Source organism: Salminus brasiliensis, chromosome 1 (assembly GCF_030463535.1).
Source record: "Salminus brasiliensis chromosome 1, fSalBra1.hap2, whole genome shotgun sequence".
NCBI lineage: Eukaryota > Metazoa > Chordata > Actinopteri > Characiformes > Bryconidae > Salminus > Salminus brasiliensis.
The window spans coordinates 46,081,363-46,101,716 of NC_132878.1; the positions used below are offsets into that span (position 1 = coordinate 46,081,363).

General features: G+C 38.8%; 1 protein-coding gene across 8 annotated transcripts in view; it reads left to right on the forward strand.

Moving 5' to 3' along the window:
- The first annotated feature begins 205 nt into the window (after positions 1-205).
- nrxn3b (neurexin 3b) overlaps positions 206-20,354 on the forward strand; it is a 129,693-nt gene continuing 109,544 nt past the window's right edge. For all 8 annotated transcript variants that reach the window (XR_011979710.1, XM_072679688.1, XM_072679725.1 and 5 more), the window contains exons 1-4: positions 206-343; positions 3,394-4,451; positions 9,833-9,850; positions 10,126-10,155. Coding sequence is in view for 7 of the 8 variants with exons in the window: in XM_072679688.1 (XP_072535789.1) it covers positions 3,755-4,451; positions 9,833-9,850; positions 10,126-10,155 (745 nt within the window). In the remaining variant the exon portion in view is untranslated. The remainder of the gene's footprint in view (positions 344-3,393; positions 4,452-9,832; positions 9,851-10,125; positions 10,156-20,354) is intronic.

Below are 20,354 nucleotides of genomic sequence, written 5' to 3' on the forward strand. Positions count from 1 at the left end.
TGCAGAAACCAAACGGCCTCGAACGCTGCTGCTGACACGAGAATATGCCTCAACGACGGCACAAACATTGGATCCCCGAATGTAAACACATAGTGTTTGCCCGTCTGTGCCTTTAAGTGGCATGTTTGAGCCCGTGCAGTGGGCGGAGCGGTGGCGCTCGAGAGTGAAAGGCTGGTTGTAGCGGTCAGACGTGAGCTTGGAGATGCTGAAGCGCGCGGACACCGTGCGACCTGCATCATTGGAATTAACCTTCACACATCACTGACAGATTTCAACAAAAAGCGGAGATATAATACGTTTTATGATAACGCATACGACTGAAGAGGCATTTAACCACCGAAAGGTAAAACCATAACGCATAAGAGTTAGATTTGACATGTTGTGCTAGTACCAGTGGATAGCCTGTATGTGGTGAAATTATCGTACTTTAATTTTCATGTTACATGCTTAATGCAGGTCATTCATATTTTAGCATCATTTTACCGAGATCGCTTTATACCTGAATTTATTTATTTATTTATTTATTTTCACCCTCTCCTCGTAATCCCTGGGACATTAACCTGCATTTGTAATGAAGGACGGCGTCACGTAATAGACATTCCGCACAAGTTTCCCCTCAACGTTACGAGGAGAAACCATGTCTTGGTTTGACGTAGTTAACAAAAACTTATATTTCGACATATTTCGGTTTTAACTGAATAGCAGTACATTTCCTGGTGTCATTGCGGTCAAACCAAACCCATATAGCGTCCAAGGGACCCAGTCACTGCACTCGAGTTACCAAGAAGCCTATGTATCGCCACTAGCGCTGTATTAGATCACTTGATGTCCTTCCAGGAGAAGAGAATAGCCACATCGTTACATGTAGCCACATTGTTATTCCACCTCGCGCAGAAACAGTGTTTTCTGACATGTGTATGTATGTTGATTTAGATTTACAGTATACTACCTTCTGGTTAAACAGGTTTACTTCAGGTTAGAGGTGAAATTTATTTGAGGGTAATACATTTCACATATTTACTCTATAAATATCTAAATCATGCATTTCATTTGTGCCATGAAATTTAAGCACGGTCTAAAAAGGGAGCCAATCTGCCCATGTACGAATAAATACAGAAGCAGTGTGCACACATTTGCAGACAGTAATTAAACATTTAAGGAGGTGTCAATTGTTCCATTGGTCCATGCATCATGTCATTTTGACAAAATGTAATGGACAACTGCCTTATTTAAAATATATGAAATGCTCATGAAATTGGTGGTACACAGTGCCTAATTTGTGTAAATTCAGATCCTTTTAGCAGTTATGCTGCTCATCTCTGTTCATTTCATTTGACAAACATGATGTGAAATTAGATAGCTTGGCATTATGATTCTAAGTAAGCCATCCAGGGATTGTAGGGAGACTGTTGCAGGATGGCGGTTGTCATGTTGTGCATGAGTGTCTAGTTTCAGATAGATATTCTCTCAGTAGAAAGGAGCTGCCACATGATATTTAGCTAAAACAGTCTCACTGCTTAACTATTCTGTTTGCATGGCGTATGTGTTGCATGTATCCTATCATCAGCATAGTTTTTTTATTCTGCTCTTGCTCTGACTTTTTAATTTGCTTTTCTTAAATCCCTTGGAGTGCTGACTGGCCACTGTCACACTGAAGACCTAGTGTTGTTAGAGGAGACACAGCATGCATCACTGCTGGTATCATTTATCTGAACTCAATAGCTCCCTGCCAGTGAAAGATTAACTATTCAGGGCAGGTGGTTAAGGGGGTATTGTATTCCATTGTTGTGGAACTTCTATGATTGGGGAGAGCACTGTCTACCAGAGAACCATTCCAAAGCAACAGCCAGGGCATAGAGGAATGGAATTATACACATGTTTATCTTCTCTCTATGCCTCATTACGTCCTGTGAAACTGTTCAAATCACAATTATGATCTAAGTGAGAACCTGATATGCCTTTCCTGAAGAAAATACCAGTGATTGCAAAGCAAAAACAAAAAAGGGAAATCAAGAAAAAAATAATAAAAGAACGTAAGAAATTAGAAAGAAATTTAATATAGACTAGTAAGTTCCTAGTAAGTAGGAAATTTAAGTTGGCTTATCTTACATAGTGTGTGATGTGTATGAGTATCCAAAGTGGCCGCTATGCCGTTGCTATTATCCAAGGTGGTTACATTAGAGTTAGTTAGTGGGACTTTTAGGACACCCCAGGTGGTTGCTATGTTGTTGCTAGACTGTTGCTACAGTATCCCAGGTGGTTGGTAAGATGTTGCTGACTGGGTGCTAGGTGGTTGCTATAATGTCACTAGGTTGTTTCTATGGTATCCCATGTGGTTGCTAAGTAGTGGCTGCTAGGTAGTTGCTATGGTATTCTATGTGGTTGCTAAGGTGTTGTGGAGTGTGCAGTGTCAGGTAGTGTGTGTGTGTTGTGGTGTTGTGTTTATGGTGTGTGGTGTGCAATGTGTATGTTCTTTAGTGTACATTGTGTGTGGTGTGGAAGGCTTAATGTGTTTTGTGTCTGTTGTGTGGAGTGTGCTGGGTGTGTGTGTTGTATCCTTGATGAAGTGTGCATTGCGTGTGTAGTGTGGACCATGTTGTGGTGTAGAGACTGACAGAGAGTCATAGAGGCACAGACAGGCAGGCAGAGTGCTGCAGAGGGAAAGACAGACAGACAGAAGGTCGTAGACAGAAAGACATGCAGAGTTGTAGAAGGATTGACAGGCAGACAAGACAGACAGACTCTAGTAATACAGTTATGTTGAAAGGGAAAGAGAGAAAGGGAGGCTTAACATTAGCACAGTTAGAGCGAAGAACCGGCTCAAACCAGCTTAAGCCAGTGTAAACCTGGCAAGTGTGAACCTGCCTTAGTTTCTCTTTAAACTTTAAAAATTTTTGAGCTACAAAATATCTTAGCCAAATGCTAATGAATACAGCTCTATATTGACCTAGCAACACTTTAGCAACCAAGACCTATATCACAGGAACACTGCTGAGCTGCAATCACACTTGCAGTTTCTGCAGGGGGTACACTCTATTTTTACAAAAAAAAAAAAAAGAAAAATAACTTTTTTGATATATATATATATATATATATATATATGTGTGTGTCTTGTATAAACAGTATTTGCAAAGTTGTTTTTAGACATTGTATTTCTCCAGTTTCAGTCGCATCTGTGTAAAATCAGAAAACAGACGCTAATAGAGTTTAGAGACTACAATAATTTGGTGAAATTGATATATAAAAAAATGAGGCAAATTACATTATGGTGTGCTGACCTATTTCAGGGTCAGTGAGGTCACAGGTTAAAATGTTTTTGACTGTTACTGGTTATTGTTATTGGTTATTTTGTACAAATCATGTTTTTTTTTTTGTTTTTTTTTATCTTGGCAGGTTTGACGATACCTAATGCTGTCTTTTGCTATGTGGCAGTACTACAGAGTCAAATCAAACATGGAGGATCTATGTTCTAAACCTGGAAGTCGATTGAAACAGCTGTCACCAGACAAGCTTCTCTAACATCTACAGAGCAAGCTGAATTGCTCTTTTTTGAGACTGTCAAACAGTAATTTTGGAATTAATCTAAATTTGAGATGTTCTCCGATATCTGTTTAGTCATCTTGCCTTTCAAGGATATCTTGACTCCCCAATGATCACCTTGTCATCTTAAGAGAAAATCAATAAAGGATTTTGACATTACATCAAGGTAGATTGTATTTCTAGCCTGAAGAACTGTAAAAAATAAATCTTTACCATGCCTTCCCTTTGCCAACCAGTTAATGCATTTTTCCTGCTCAGTACACTCCTGGGCATTGGCCTGTGTCTGGAGTTCACAGGCTCTGAGGGACAGTGGGCTCGCTATATCCGTTGGGATGCCAGCACCAGAAGTGACCTCACTTTTCAGTTTAAAACATCTGTATCTGATGCTTTAATACTCTACTTTGATGATGGAGGATACTGTGACTTCTTGCTGTTAACTATTGCAAAAGGGAAAATAAAGCTTCGTTTTAGTGTGGATTGTGCAGAAACTACGATAATCTCAGATAAGATGGTCAACGACAGCCACTGGCACTTTGCCACTATAAGCAGGCACAACCTGCGAACAGTACTGACACTGGATGGAGACTCAAATGCGGATGAAGTGCGACCACAGAGGCAGTACATGAAGATTGTGAGTGACCTTTACCTCGGAGGAGTTCCTCAAGACATCCGGATGTCTGCACTAACGCTGCCAGCAGTCAAGGAGATGACTCCTTTTAAAGGGATTATTACTGACCTGGGTTATGGCAGCCAAGTACCTACGCGCTTGGGGAGCCAAAAGGTTCAGCTGGAGATGGAGGGTACGTGTACAGAGAACCCCTGTGAAAACGGAGGCAGCTGTATTTTGGCAGATGGAGAGTCATACTGCGACTGCTCCAAAACTGGATATGTAGGTCGTTATTGTAATGAAGGTAAGTAAATATTTGTTCTTATAAACACATAGTTCTTTTACTGATTATTTAATTAAGGATTTCCTTTTCAATATCATGAGTATATTCAGTATATGCATAACATTAACTTCAGCAATGGTTATTTAATTAAATGTTAAAAGTCAACCATATGCCACCTCACAATATGTTAAACAAATTAAACCTTAAGCCATTCCACCTTCCACCAATTTTTTCCATTTTTTAATTGATTAGTGAATGTAGAGCCTGTGCATCAAATATATATTAATAATTATTTTAGCAGCAAGATTAGAATAATACACTTTGTTAAACCATCAAAGAAACGGCTGTATCTGGCTAGCAACATGAGGAACAGCCCATAAAAGTATTTCATTTAGTTTAACATGTCTCTTCATCACAATGCATTGCAATTAGTAATAATCTTTGTAAAATCATAAACAATCTTCTTCTAAAGATACTTTTTACAACATTGTGTTTTTTCATTATTGTTTTTTTGTTGTTTTGAGTAAAGTGCATTTTGCTTTTGTTCAGGTGAAATGTTAATGGTCAATGTTACAAGTGAAATCACACTTTTTTCCACCACATATCTAGATCCTGCATATGTAATACACCATGGAAGGTACATGATCATTTTAATGAGTATATTTTGTTTATCATGGCCACTATACTACTTTATCAATCTTATCATTCTACTTCTTGACATTTCTTGTTTCAGGTGGGTGGGTTTAAGGGTTCAGATTTTACTTGAATTATTCTCACTTCTGACTCATCTTGCTTTATGACTCACTCGTTATCTGCTGAATGCACATTGAAAGTACTTAAAGATGTTTTATGGTCAGTTATGATGCAACTTTCTACTCCTTGTGTAGTTATGATATTATAACATGTGGTTTTCCACCAACTATTATTGTCTTTACATAAAATATCTAGTGCCTATACAAAAATCCTATTCACATTAACTATTCACTCAGTTGACACCATGGCTTCTCTGTGGCTCATCAGGCACTAGTGGCACAGATTAATGGATGGGCCTCGTTGTCTGTTATATTGTTTTTTGCAATGTTTAATGCCTTTTCCCATTAAAAAAAAATACAGAGTAGGAACCAATATCTTGGCAATGGCCTAATAACAGCAGACAATGCTAGATTGAAAATAGGAAGAACAGATAACAAGACTGATTTTGTAATAAATGTAGCCATAAATATAATTAAATTGAACATAATATGAAGTAAACTAAAATAGGACATGTTAAAACATTAAAACATTTAACTTAGTCTTAATAAATTTTATCAGTTGCACATGTGTGAAGTGTATATGACTGCAAAGTAACATCTAGCAGTCTAACAAGTCACTAGCTAAAATCTGTTGCAGCTGGTTACAATTTTGACTGCATTATATTTTTGACTGTGGTCACATTTACAATTTTACATATTTATTTATTGTAGACTTTATCTGATGTCTGTAGCTTGCACTTAACCCGGTCTTTTCTCACTTGCACCCAGTTACTTACAAGGCATGCTCTGCAGCTGAATCTACCTGCTATCTCTGCTTTGTTATTAAATAATTTGTTTAAGAATGAGATCACATTGCTAACTGTATCATTTAAAATAAGTATATGATTAGAATGCCCGTCTATTAAGGAATGCCCGACTATTAAGAATCTGTTCTTTTTTTTGAGGATTTTGAGGAACAGATTGTTGCTTGTTTTCATTTGTTACAGTGACTCCAGTGTAAAACTGAAGAAGCATTGAACACTAAACACTGAATTTGTAAATTCATATCCACTTCTTCCCGGTCAGGTTTGCCATGGGTGGAGCCTACCTGATATCTTTGGGCGCAAGGCAGGAGTTATTTTTGTACACTCATTGACAAAAAATCTAGATAGAAATGTTGTTGCTGCACACCTCGGCATGCCATGTCTCTGGCAGATATGTAAATAATTACAGTTGTGGTCCGATTAAACACTGTGTCTTGCCAAAAGAGGGCGTAAAAATGCTTCCTCCACTGCCCAATAAAAATGCCCTTAGATGCTACTTTTGGGTATCTTTTTATGGCTACCTCTTGATAATAAATCATTGATTACTAGACGTGCCTCTATGATGCACTCAGAGACATTTCTTCGCAGCTGATAGAGTTCAAGGGGGTGTGCATCATTAGACAGAGAGAAGCAGGATACTCTTTCAACAAATTGCCCGCCATATAGGCCGTTCTGACCAAGCAGTTAAAAGGTTGTGAGTAATGGTTATGCAAGGGCATGCACACACGGCAAACAGTCTTCACCTGTGGAGGGGATTATTTGATCCTCCAACAAGCACCAGCAGCTCCCAATGTTTCTTTGTCCACTATCCAGACACATGTGGCACCTTCATTACACACCCCTGAACTTCTATGGACTAGAACCATGTCGTCTGTAGCGGTGAATCCAGGTTCTTTCCGTCAGCAGTCAGATTTGAGTGTGGAGGCCTCATGGTGAGCGCATTAATTCTGCCTTTGCTGTGGAGCGACACACTGCCCCAACTGTTGATGTGATGATCTGGGGAGCCATTGCATACAGCAGTCGGTCACTCCTAGTAGTGATACAATCAGCTCAGCAGAATGTACACGACATCCTGCGGACACATGTGTTGCTTCCTATGGCAGGGCTTCTAACTGGTATTTTTCAGCAGGATAATGCTCGCCCACCCACCACAAGGGTTTCCCAGGAAGTTGTCTGCCAGATTGCAACACTTCCTCGGCCTGCCTGGTCATCAGATTAATTAAGCATTTATGGTGCCAGCTAGGATGCCAGCTTCAGCAACCTATGAGTGAGCAGGATTTACAGGCCTATATGCAAACATCTGTGGGCAAAAGTGATGCAGAATGCCATACACAACCTGTCCTTCAGCTCTAAAATTGTAATAACTTACATGTATCATTATTACATTCGTAAGTAGATAGTTTCATTCAATACCAACAACTCCTTCTTGGTGCGTTTATTTTTTTGGTTAATATGTTTAAATTAAATCATTTTCTGAATAAGGTTTAGTACTTTTAAAATTTGGATTAGCATTAATATTGGTATGTGTACAGCATATAATCTGTATCTGGCCTAATCACTAACAAAGAAGTTGTTAATGAACAGTGTTGGCAAGCAGTTTGATCTACAAGTGTTGGTAAGGAGATGGGCATCTCGACAGCAACAGGCCCCTACAACCCCTCAGAGCATGCAGATGGCACAAGAATGCTCCACAAAAAGCTTATTAACTCTAGCACAACTGGAGCACCAGCAATGCTGCCAGCAAAGCATAGGCAGACTAAAACAAGAAACATCTGGTCATAAAACACTTGTTTATTCTGGTGGGCTGATACTTAAGTGCAGTATGCACTGAATTTGGTCACTTTGGTGATTTTGGTCATCCTTAATTAAATTGGACACATACTCACTTGTGCATTAAAAGCTGCCAACACAAAAACATACCCACCATGCTATACAAAGACATGCAGAATTAATTTCATGGTAAGAAATAACTATATCATAAGATTTTGTCAATTGTAACTAGCATTTTGTTTATGGTCTCTAAACTAATAAACTATTAAATACAATGTAAAAATTGTGCCTGAAGACTTAGCTGAGGGTATTAATAAATATACATGGACAAATGTCAGTTACAATAATCTTACTATAAAAGTAGGTCAGTAAAAAAAAGGGAAAAAAGACTTGATTCCAGCATGATTCAGGCAGAGTGGGCATTTGTGTTGACCTCACATTGGGAAATGAATTTTAGTCCAAAAGCTGAAAATAGAGCAGAAGATTAAAGCTGTTGTGAGGGGATAGGATCGTTCTGCCTGCAGTCACATGAACAATCTCAATCTTCATGTGAAAACTCTCTCTCCCCCTCTCCCTCCATATTGTCCTTCTTCTCTCTTTATAAACTCTGTTTTTTTTTCATAACAATATGTAGCATGTGTACTGTTATGAAAGGCAGCCACCATTTTGTAGACTAAGGCTAACTCTGTCTTTCATATTTTCATGTACATATCTATTACTGCCAATAAATTTATATTTATATTCACATGGACTAGAGATAAATGTTTTAAAGGGTTATATTTCAACATTTTTATATTTATCTTTAAATGAGTCTGTTTTTTAAAGCACCTAATAATATATGTCTCTATATGTCTCTAATATAAAATATGTCTCATTGTGTGTTTCTACTCAGAAAAAAGAAATATTCTAATTAAAATCTCCTAATATTGTCTATTTGCATACACACAGTCTTAAGGCTTAAGGATCCTTTTCAGTTTCTGAGAAACAACCTTTGGGTTTTCTCACTTCATCAGGGTGGCCTCTTTTTGTTTAGACTGATCTCACCTCATTCTCAGCTGAATAAAATTCCCATTAGAAAAGTCTAAGAACACATTATTGTTTTTTTTTAATGCTCTCCTCTCTTCTTTTACTGTCTTTTAGAGTAAGAGAACCCATGCTTTCCTCTTTGTGCTTTTGTGCTCATGCTGATCTTCGGTTCTCTCCAAAGGGGGGATTCAGATATCAGTGATCTTTCATTAATACAGTGCTGAGATCTGTTATATTTCTCTTTAGTTAAAAAAATACATTAGTTGGGTAGTCAGTGGAGGCCATTTAATAGGGGACTCCAGATCTAGAAAGGTCAAACTAAGAGATAGACATTTTAGCAGATGATTACAGTGCAGCCTTGCTGGTGCATGGAATAATTAATCATCAGTAGCTGAAGAAAAAAACATACTGTAACTAATACTAATATTATACATGTAGTCCAGTGAACTATGTGAACTATGAATACACACTTTACTCATGTTCCTCTGGTAATCAATGTGCAGTCAGCCTGATCAGTGGGTATTCAGGGGGATCTGCTACAAAACACTCCTGCAAAAAAGCTGGTCTGTATTGGCATGTACTCACACATGCACAGTGAGTCAGCAGTGGAAATAATTTTCATGGGTCATGAAAATATCCAGAGATACGCAAACCTCACAACCTCATAAATCTGCACAGTCCACAATGGACAGCTGGTTAAATAACCTGCTTGGATTTATGCCTTCATGCTTTGTATGTGAGCTGTGCTGCAGTATTCTGGACATCAGACATAGACAGTTCATCATAGCTCATATCCTTAGTATAATAGGGTGGGAGTGATTTGAAAGTGCCAATCTGAATCCCTGAAAGAAAGGGACAGATGCTGTTGGATTCTTTCGAAGGCTTTTTAAACAGGCATGCAGAGGGACTTCCCTTGTGCCTTGCATGACAAATGCCTTAATAATATATGTTGACAACTTTTGCATGATAACTCCCATGCAAAGCCGAAGAGAGTGTGCCTAACATTGCAAATGTTTCTGTCTTCTTTTCATGTCTGTTTTTTTCTGAACAGCAGCCAAACAAAATCCTGGTAAGTTTTCACACAATTAATGATGGTAGTACTTTTCACACTCACTAAATAGCCAGTAAGCTTATGTACTTTATGGAATTTTATAGCATACTCACTATAAAATTTACATTTTCTTTATGAGAAGCTTTTTATAGCATCCTGAAAAGCTTCAACTTGCTAACCATGATTTACCTTGGGGTGAACCATGAATAGTCACAATACCTAAGCAATATTGGTATTGGTGTTTTTAAGCTTTCTCTCTGTTTACTTTGCTCTTACCCTTCCACTCCTACAAGGTTTCGCACACATGGTGAAGTCTCAACAAGGTATGATGTTTCTATATCTTCTCTGATATACCGTTCATTGTGTTTGCTGTTTGTTAAGCATACATGCCTGCACCGAACATCATGTGACTTTATATGACCATATGCTATTTTGTTGGAAACAATGTTGCTGTTTAGGGATAATCCTAGGTAATGTACAAAAGAAAGTTTGTTTTCCTGTGTCTGACAGGCTGGTGCAGTGCCATTAAACCACTATTTTCAAGTCACACTTTTTAAATTACTCAGATCACTTTCATGCTCCAGTTGAACTACTGTTATGCGTTTTACATCTCTGAAGAACTACACTACAAGAGTACACTGAAGAAATGGCATTGAAATAGGTTGTATGACTAATTTGTCAAAATATAAGGTTTTGGCATCACAGATTTTAAATTCACTATTGTTGATCCAAAGAAACTATATATTTACAGTAGCTAATCACACACATGGTTACATGCACCTATCAAAATGTATCTTCTTAACCATTACATAAATTTACATCATGACCCAGGTATTCACAGATTGTACTTGGGTATTATGCTTAATAACGAAAATGTTTATAGTGTCATGGCAGGTTAGGCCAGACACAGAGGGATGAACACTCACAGAGATGGACTCAATGCAAGTAATTTATTAAACAAAACAAAAGCGGGCAAGTGAGACAAACATGCAGCAACTACAGGGCATAAACGTGATCAACATAACCAGAACATGGCAAACAAGAGGGTGAAAACAAACAGACCTGAGACCGGGGGTTAAGTTGGGGAACCAGCTACTAGACAAGAGCGGCTAGGCCAACTCAACCTGGAACTGCTGCGTGGCAGAGGGTTGCCTGGCTGGAGCGGGAGTCATGGAAATCCATGGAAGGCGAGCGAACCTCGCTGAATACTCGAACCTCCAGGTTGCCTGCTCGTGAACCACGGAGTCGAGCGGAAGCTGGCCTAATCACTATGTGGTCAGCTCGGGCTACCTCAAGGTTACTTAACCCTAGATCCATATAATCCATATACTATATAATTCTCGGCGTCCAACAGAGCGTCTAGGCCCCTTAAGTACCCCCAGCCTTAAGTGAAATGCATGAACTAAACAAGACATGATAACCCTGAACCAAAAACCTGAACATAAACAAAACACTGAACCGATACATACATGAACGCAAATGAACCAGAAACCGAGTCTTAGAATCATGAGGAACGGAAACACAAAACAAAAGTCCTTCTGTGAGCCTGTGGGTGGTGGCTCGGCATCTCCCCGGATGAGGGCGCGATACCGAGGGGCTGACATATAGTTAAATTCACATGGGTAGAGAAGTGTACAATCCTCATCCACATCATACAATTGGGTATGTGATTATCTGGAGCATTATTCTTTTTTTATTGGACCTCTACTAGCAAAAAATCACTCTGGCTGTAACAATTGAGCATTTGTGTTTGCAATGGAGGGCATTAAGAGTGACTGAAATGTTTGCTCAGTTATAGCACAATATTGCCAGTATAAGGATTTAGGTGTTTTTGCTGTTTATGCTGAGTTGTACATCACAGCAAATGCTGCCATCTATGATAACTTTAACATAAACCTTTCACAGGTCACTTTAGTGGCAATGTGGTGGTATGTATGACATGGAGACGAGTAAGTAAAAGCTATGTGATTGTGAAGAATTTTATCATATTTATATTGTATCATATTTATGTAAGTGTCTTAATGTGATGGTGTTTAAATGCAGTTTTCAATTCTTGACTAGCATCAGACATTTGTTGCAGTTGTTCTTAACCATATTCTTTGAAAAACAAAAAGCAAAAGGAAAGCAACTCTAAGGTAACTTTGCTTTCCATCATACCAGATTAAAGCATAAATTTAAATTAAATGATGTTTGAGTAGTTTGGAGACTACACCTATACCCGGTTTATATAATGTCAGTACATGCTTCAAAGTAATACTCAGAAACAGATTCTTTAATAACTAACAGATAAAGAGTGTTTTCTATTTGTTGTAGTATTTTTAAGTTATGCATCACACCTGTAATTTCTTTAGAGACAAATTTGCAGGCATTGTTTCTAAAATTATTGTCCCTGTACTTGCCCGATGATAAAATGCAGATGAAGATATTTTTAAGTTTAACATTGGAAAGCTTCAAAGGCATTTTGCATTAGATTTTTTTTTTAGAATTGTTTTTTTTAGATTTTCTCCCAGTCTCCCAGTTGTAGCCAGCCTGTTGTATTTATTCACATAAGACTAACTAGGTGATCTATTTGGTGCTTTCTCAAGCGGTTTGCTTATTTTACTAGAACTTCTCAGTTAAATTTTTATGCCTGAAAAGGGACACAAAAAAGAATAATGAAAAAAAAGAAATTTGATTAAAAATATGATATTTAGTGGAACTACAGATTAATCATAGTATAGTCAAATGGCTGGTGTGGCTGCAGGTTGTCATTCCAACACGAAGGAGTACAAATAATCTGTTTGAAGACCAACTGATTAAACAACTGCGGCCCACTGTGCTCCTGCTTGTTTAGATTGTCAACCTGCTACCACACCTGCACTGCATGGATAAGACAGGATGCTCCTGCATACTTATATAAAGCATAATATAGTATATAAAATTAATTTACACTTACTGTACACTTTATTAGGTGCAAAACACTAAAACTGGGTAGGATCTCCTTTTGCTCTCAAATGCCTTATTTTTTGTGGTGTGGATTTCACAAAATGTTGGAGATATTCTTTTTAGGTTTTGGTCCATGTTGACATGATTGCATCACACAAATATCTGTTTTCAGCTGCACTTTCATGCTGTGATTCTTCCTTTGTACTCCTTTCCAAATTTTGTAGTGAATTCACATCCGGTTTAATGTGAAGTGCATTCTGAGATGCTTTTCTGCTCATCACAATTGGACAGAGTAGTTGTCTGAGTTATTGCAACCTTTCTGTCAGTTTGAACCAGTCTGGCCTTTCTCCAAAGACCTATGTCATGATCTAGATTTTTCTGAGTATACTAGAGACTGTTGTTATCAGCAGTTATAGACTTATTCAAACCAGCTAATCTGAAACCATGCTATGCTCAAAATCTGAGATCATTTATTTCCCCCATTCTGATGGTTCATGTGAACATTACCTGAAGTTGCTGTCCTATATCGACATTTGTACTGTCATACAAATGGCTGATTAGATAATTACATGAATGTATAAGAGTAAGTGCTCTGTTAGTATATTTTCATTTTGCATTTTGACATGAAACCCATGGCGTGACTGTGTGTTGTTTTTCTAATTATCAAAATGCATATGGTTAACAAACCCAGGTTTACAAGTAGTTATGGTCCTACACATTACTGGTCCTTATTAGAAAATATACAACTTTGAAGTGTAGCAATGTTTAAATAATTAGGGGTCTTAATAAAATTGTTTCTAGATCCACAGTCATACATGCATTGTATTAGAATGCATGTACATGCAATCAACTTGTTTCCACAATATCTGCTTTCACTCAACAGTTTTTCTCTCTGTCTCTCTGTCACTGTCTGTCTAACTGTCCTTTACCATTGGCTGATCTATCCTTCACTTACTCTGTTTGTGGAACCCTACTCCAATATCTCTGTAGGCAGAAACAAAGGTACATCATGCTGTTTTCCTTATTTACTCAATAGTTCTCATTAGACATGGTTGTGTATATATCATTTATTGTGTTTATGCTGATGTGAGATTTGAGCTGACTGTCCTTATTTATTTTGTTCTTTTGGCTAATCAAATGACTTAATAGGATTCAGACACACAAATGTGTACTGTGCACACAAATGTGTGGATTTGTTTGTATTTGCCTAAAGTTTCATGTTGCAGTGTAAAAGAGATGGGTTATAAAGGCAGCTGTATAATTCAGGATATAAGATGAGCCTGAGTTGCCCTTAGACAAGCCACCTAACTTCCAATTGTGCCCTGGTTGCTGAAGTGGCTGCCCACTGCTTCGCATGTGTGTTCTCACTGTCCTTATGACTACTGTGAGTGTGAATGAGTGTGCATGTTTACAGCATTGGATGGGTTTAATATTGTGAATGTACTGCATACTAAAATGTATCTACTTTAATTTTTATTTAATATACTTGGCTATAAAAAGTGTTTGGAGTTTTTAAGTCCCCACAATGGGATGTTTACCATCTGAATTAGTGAAATATTTTTCTGGGCACAGCGGTGTGCAGTGTATGTTTTTCACAACATAAAAAAGCATAAATACCTGTTAAACTTGATTAAGTGAAGTATTGTTACATTTGGCACTGTTGGTACTTTTACCCAGAGAGAGTGTCAGCTAATTGGACCAATGAGTATTATAGTAGGATATTAGTAGGATATTTTGTGTGGGAGAGAGCAGGAGAAGTTTAACTGTCAAATCTTCATGCCTCCGCAAGGTTTAGAGCTCTACAGTACAGCTCTAGTCTTCATTAATTGTCTCCTCAGAGTTTTAACCCCAGAGCTTTAGTGACCATTTTCTTCTGACCATGTTATCATTGGAGGAGACACAAGCATATAAAGTATATCTATACACCTGAGTGAGGAGAAACATTCTGTATTCCTTTTTTTGTCCCACAGCTTAGAATAACAGAATAGCAGAATAACAGAATAACAAAGTAGTGCAGACTTAAGCTTTCAATAGCAAAATGTTTTTTTTTTATTTAGTACCATTAAGGTATTTTGCTAAATTGGATCATGTCTTCAGCTTATGATGATTTGAAAGAAGACTGTGTGACTGAAGGGGAAAAACTTATTTCAGGTTAAGGTGGCTTTTGCTTTGTGGTAGAAAGACAAGTCCCCCTTCAGATGTGTGGAGCCACGAATTATAAATGACAGGGTTTAATGGGAGGTGACAGGGTAGTGGAAGGTTGTGCAGAGTTGAGATAGACTTGACATAACCAATGAGCAAGCCGAGGACGACAGATACAAGGAAAAACTACCTAAAATGTAAGAAACCAGAGAAGAAACAAGGCTCAGTAGGGGAACCCATCTTTCTCTGATTGGCACTGGATTGTGGAAAGTTACTTTGAGCTTGTTAATGTGTAAGTTATGGAAATATTAAGAGTCAGTGGAGGCAAGATGAACTTTATAGTAACAATGATTGTAAGTTGGAGTGTTGGTGATCGATTCAGGTGAATAATCTTGAGGTGGCTGATCGTGCAGCAAGAGTTAGATGGCCTGTTAATTGTGGATGGTGGCTGAGTCATGCAGGTAAGAAGAAACTGTTGTGATTGAGTCACAAAGAAAGCAGAAAAGATCAGATGCAGTTGCAGCAGACTACTGGAGTAAAGGAGTGAGGCAAGCAGCATGAAGCCCACAGGGAGTGGCAGGGTCCAGGGTGAAAGCAAGAAAGTGCTGTAACCTGACAATGGTTTGATCCAGGGGAGAGAAACCATGGTAACATGGTAGAATGTCAGGCCTGCAGCCAATAGCTTGAGAAGGGGATGAGAAAGGAACGAAAGGGAGGGATGAAAAAGGGCAGGGACTGGGATGGAGGGGGTAAGACCTGCTTTCAGGGAGGGATGAAGGGACGGGGTGGGGCTGGGATTGAAAAAGACAAGACCAGCAGTTGAGGACCTGAAAAAGGATGCAGGAAGGAAGTAAAGGAAGAGATGACTGGGATAAAGGGGATATGACCAGAAGGATGTGGGGAGGTAGGAAAGGGAGGGATAAACAGGGAGCTTGGATTTGAGCTGAACTGAGTGGAGCAGAATTGGTTGAAGTGAGTTCAGCAGAGTTGAGTATAACTGAGCTAGACTGAGTGGAGCAAATGTGAAGGGGGCGAGCTGAGTAGAACTGAGTGGAGCTGAGGGGTACAAGTGAGTACAGGTGAACTGAACTGAGGTGAACAGTGTCAAATAGAGGTGATTTAATCCGAATACTGCTGCATAGAGTCGAAAGGAGCTGAATTGAATAATTGAGGCCACCAGAGTCAAGTCTAAGTAAGCAGAGCCTGCGACACGTGTTGAGCTTGAATAAAGCAGAGCTGAGGTGAGGAGTTGAGCTGAGTTGAACTGGACTGAGCTCAATTATGATTAGTAGAGTTTAACTGAATTAGTCTGGGTTGAGTGAATTTGTGGAGAGTAAAGTAGAGTCAAGGAGTTGGGTACAGTAACGATTTCATGTTAAGTAGAGTGAAATGTAGCAAAGCCCAGAGGAAAAAAGGTAGCGGGCAGAAAGGGAAAATGAGGCAGAGGAGGGGAGAAGTAAGCAAGGAAGCAGAAGACATGCCTCTGCACTGTCATTTGAGCAGGACTGATTTGCTGTATCACAGCTCCAGTGTATGTCAGGACACTTGTAATATGGCTGGGCTGTCGCAGAGCTGTTGTTATTGTTTTTTGTCATTGAATGCCACTGCCAAGATTGATTGCTTTACCTTGAATATGCCTCAATGTACACTGCAAATTCTATGTTCTTTTATACCTGATATATTATACCAAAGTAATTATTGAGTTAAATAGCAGGGTAAACACTAAACGGAGGAATTCTATGTGGAAGTTGCAACCTGACTGAAAAAATAGCCTCACAGCCTTGTCTTTTGTGTTCCTGAAAGAGTATCGTAGTCCTATATCCATGTTCATACTGTTCCTTTTTGTAAATTCTTGTTCTCTCTTCCTGTCTCCTAATTCTTTTCTTTTTCCTCTGACACTATCCACTTATCCATGTTTCAGTCTCTATTTCACTCTTTCACATTTCCCCTTTTTTTCTTTGTGTGGTTCTGGGAGTTTGTTGGCTATTGATTTTTTTGCTCTCTACCCACACTGCCTTCATCAGTTTTCATTGACTGACTTAGGTTGCAGTTGGTTCTCATGGCATATTTCACTATTGACCTGCTAACCACATTACTAAGTCTTGTGGAACAATGAGGTATTTGACATCATGCCTCTACTTTCAAATGGTGCACATTTCCATTAGGGGATGATATGTCAATGGTCCATATAATATTTGCAGATAAGTGGGAGAATTGAATTATTAATTATTTAGTGTTGGAATTACACTTGTTGTTTTTCACATGTACTGACACATGTCTAGTCAATACTGGTAGATATTTCAACTAACTTAAACAAGATAACTCCTTACAATCCACAAATGGAAGCCTGGAGGTTTGATTCCCAGATAAACAGGTTGAACAAGTTGTATGAATGTGCTTTTATATACCCAATACCCAATTCCTGGAAGATCACCACCCCACCTCATTCCCAACACTCCAAACCATACCAAAAGTATTGGATAGAGAACCATAATTCCAGAGTGCACAATTGCACTCAATGTTGCGGGCTTTATACCTTTATGACCCACACCTGACATTAGGCACGGTGCCAATAGACTGATGTTATCTGCTCCAGAGTGTTCTATTCTCTTGACAATATTTCTCTACATGGACTTGTCAAGCTATTTGTGTGCATATGCACATCTGTAGTGGAATTGGTGCAACCTAAAGTAGCTAAACACATTAGTTAGAAGGGGTGTGCACAAACATTTGGACATATAGTGTGTAAAAGTGGGTCTTCATTACTAAGGTTGGCAGCATGAAAAACCCTGTTTCAAGATACACTCTTATGTAGAGGATAAACAAAAACCTAAAGTGTTAGGTGACAGTGTTAAGCTTGAAACATTAACAAATGGGATCCTTAACTACTGCAAAAATACATAATCATTTATAAACTCTATTACCAAACAAGAAATGCATTTTTAGTTATATGTAGCTAGGGACAATGCCAGAGAATCTCCATAAGCTAAGTTAAGTATTTTTAACATCACAAATATTATGCCATGTGTGTATCTTTATTAGAAAAAAACAATAAAAAAAGGGAGTGGGGCTGTGATGTGGAGATGGGGAGGCAGAGCTGCACAAGGCTGAAGCTACTGTTGCCTGTTGCTGGGACAACTCATTTAGAATGAATAGCTGCTAGAAACGTACCATGCATTAATTAAATTTTGGCTAAAACAGGAGTGAAATGTAAACACTCAATTAAAATGTGAAATGTGACAATATTAAATAACTAACTTCCCACCTTCTACCCCATACTGTACCCCTGTTTGTAGATAATAATTTCACAAGAATTTGAACTGGTTCATTATTTATGTCTTTACCTTCAAATCTCCAAAGTCTTTAGATCAGTAGCAGGTGTGCATTCAGTGATTTTATTTATGTACATTGTGCAGCATCTCAAGATTTGACTGTTAGTAATTAAAGCATAGGCTTTGTAATAGTGTTACTGTCTACATGCCTCTTGTATTCACGTTTCTTTTTTAATAATTTCTTTTTTTCTCTATTCCACTGTTCACAATTCTGTGAGTGCTAATCATATGTAACTATGATAATGATTGAATTCTCTTTCAGTTCATACACATGCTACATTTGCATTGTTCGTGCAGCAGTTGAAAATGCTTGATTAATTTTCACAGAGGTTGTCATAACTGATCCGATTTTTCTCTACTTGCCACAGTCTCAAATTGCTTTAATATTTTCTCCTAATACTGTTTTTTTATTGTCTGCTTACCATTGTCATGTGATATACAGTCATGGACAAAAGTATTGGAATACTTTTTTTTCACTTTTTATGTAAATATATGTCTAAACATTTGTGTTGGGGCATCAGTGGTGTGTAAGGTTTTGTTCAGGAATCTATAATTTGATTCAAAAGGCCTTTCACTTGTAAATCAAGGTTTGTTGTCATATTATAATTTACTGATTTATAATAAATGTAATAGAGACTACCTGAGCATGTGCTCATATGTGCATTAAACTATTACAGCAGCACAGAACTATGTAATTCACTGTTCCTAGCACAACTGCAGTAATAGGCTGCAATGGAGGACTGACCTACAACTCTCATGGAGTTATGAAAAACCTTTTTAGTTTAAGAGAAGCACCAGACACAAACCTTTCCCCTCTATTATCACATGCTCTATAAACCCTCTTTCCTCTTTCATTACAAAAACTGACAAAGCTGAGTATTTTCACAGGCCCTCCATTCATGTTTACCAGCCCTCCTCTGCTATGGCTCCCAACATTACAGCTTCAGATGATGAGGTCTTTCCAGGTAGCCAGCGCGTCTTCTCTCCTGATCCTCCTCACTCTGCTCCATGACTACAGCCCTGCTAGTTTTGCTTTTCCCGGCTTGTCTCCCAGTTGTGGCCGTTCCATGTGCCTCATTCTAGTTCTCAGAGAACCAGAGTTCTCCTGTTGTTTTTCACCTGTTTCCCTAGCTTCATATGGTCGATCTCTGCACCCCAGACACACTGCCCCCCCAAACGTTCAATGTAGCACCGTCCCTTGAAGATATCAAGCCCCCTGTACGCTCTGACAAGATCTGCCAGGCCCTCTCCCAACATTGTATTGCAGCTCCCTGCTGCTGCTCCTGGGTCATTTCAGCTTGCATCTGCCTCTTCTGCTGACCGTGTTACTGCTGTGCCTCCTCTTCTGCTTAACTTCCTGCATTTTCTTACCTCTCCTGCTCTTACCTTAGCTGCTTTTGCCAGAGCTCTTCCTTATGCTCATCTTCTTCATCGTTCTGCCCTCCCCATCAGTTATCCTCCCCCTTCCTCGATCATCTTTCCTCAGTCTTCTTCCCTTATTCCCCCTGCTGCCATGCCTCCTGCTCTGCCACAGGCTGGTTATTCTTGTTTTCCATTCACCCCCTCTACTGTTATGCTGATTTCACTTTTGTCTGTTTTCTTTTGCCGATGGCCTCATTTGGTTTTTCTTCAGGCCTTTACATCTGGATTTCTGGATTGCTGGAACAGTTAAAACCACGCTGTCCATACAAATCTTTGATTTGCCACATCAATCTCAGGCTTTCTCAGAATGATCAACTCACAGACCTGCTTTTTCACAGAATCCATGTCCATCCTATCATGCTTCTGGTTCCACCTCTGTCATGCTCTCTTCCTGAGAGGTTATCTGAGCATTTCTTGGGCCATCAAAGCAGAGCAGCTTCTACAGCCTCCCATCAGTGACTCCCAGACCACACCATTTCACTTCTTGGACATTGGTCCTCCCAGACATACCATGGCTATTTCCACGCACAAATCAATTACTTTAGGCTGGTATGTTAAGAAACTTGAGACTGACTTCACTTTTCAACTGAAATTCCCCTTCCTTGTCTCAGCCCACAGTGACCGTGGTCACAAAATGGAGTTATAAAATAACAAGAAAAGAGACCACACCCAACCTTCTCTTCTCCATTAAAATTTGCCCA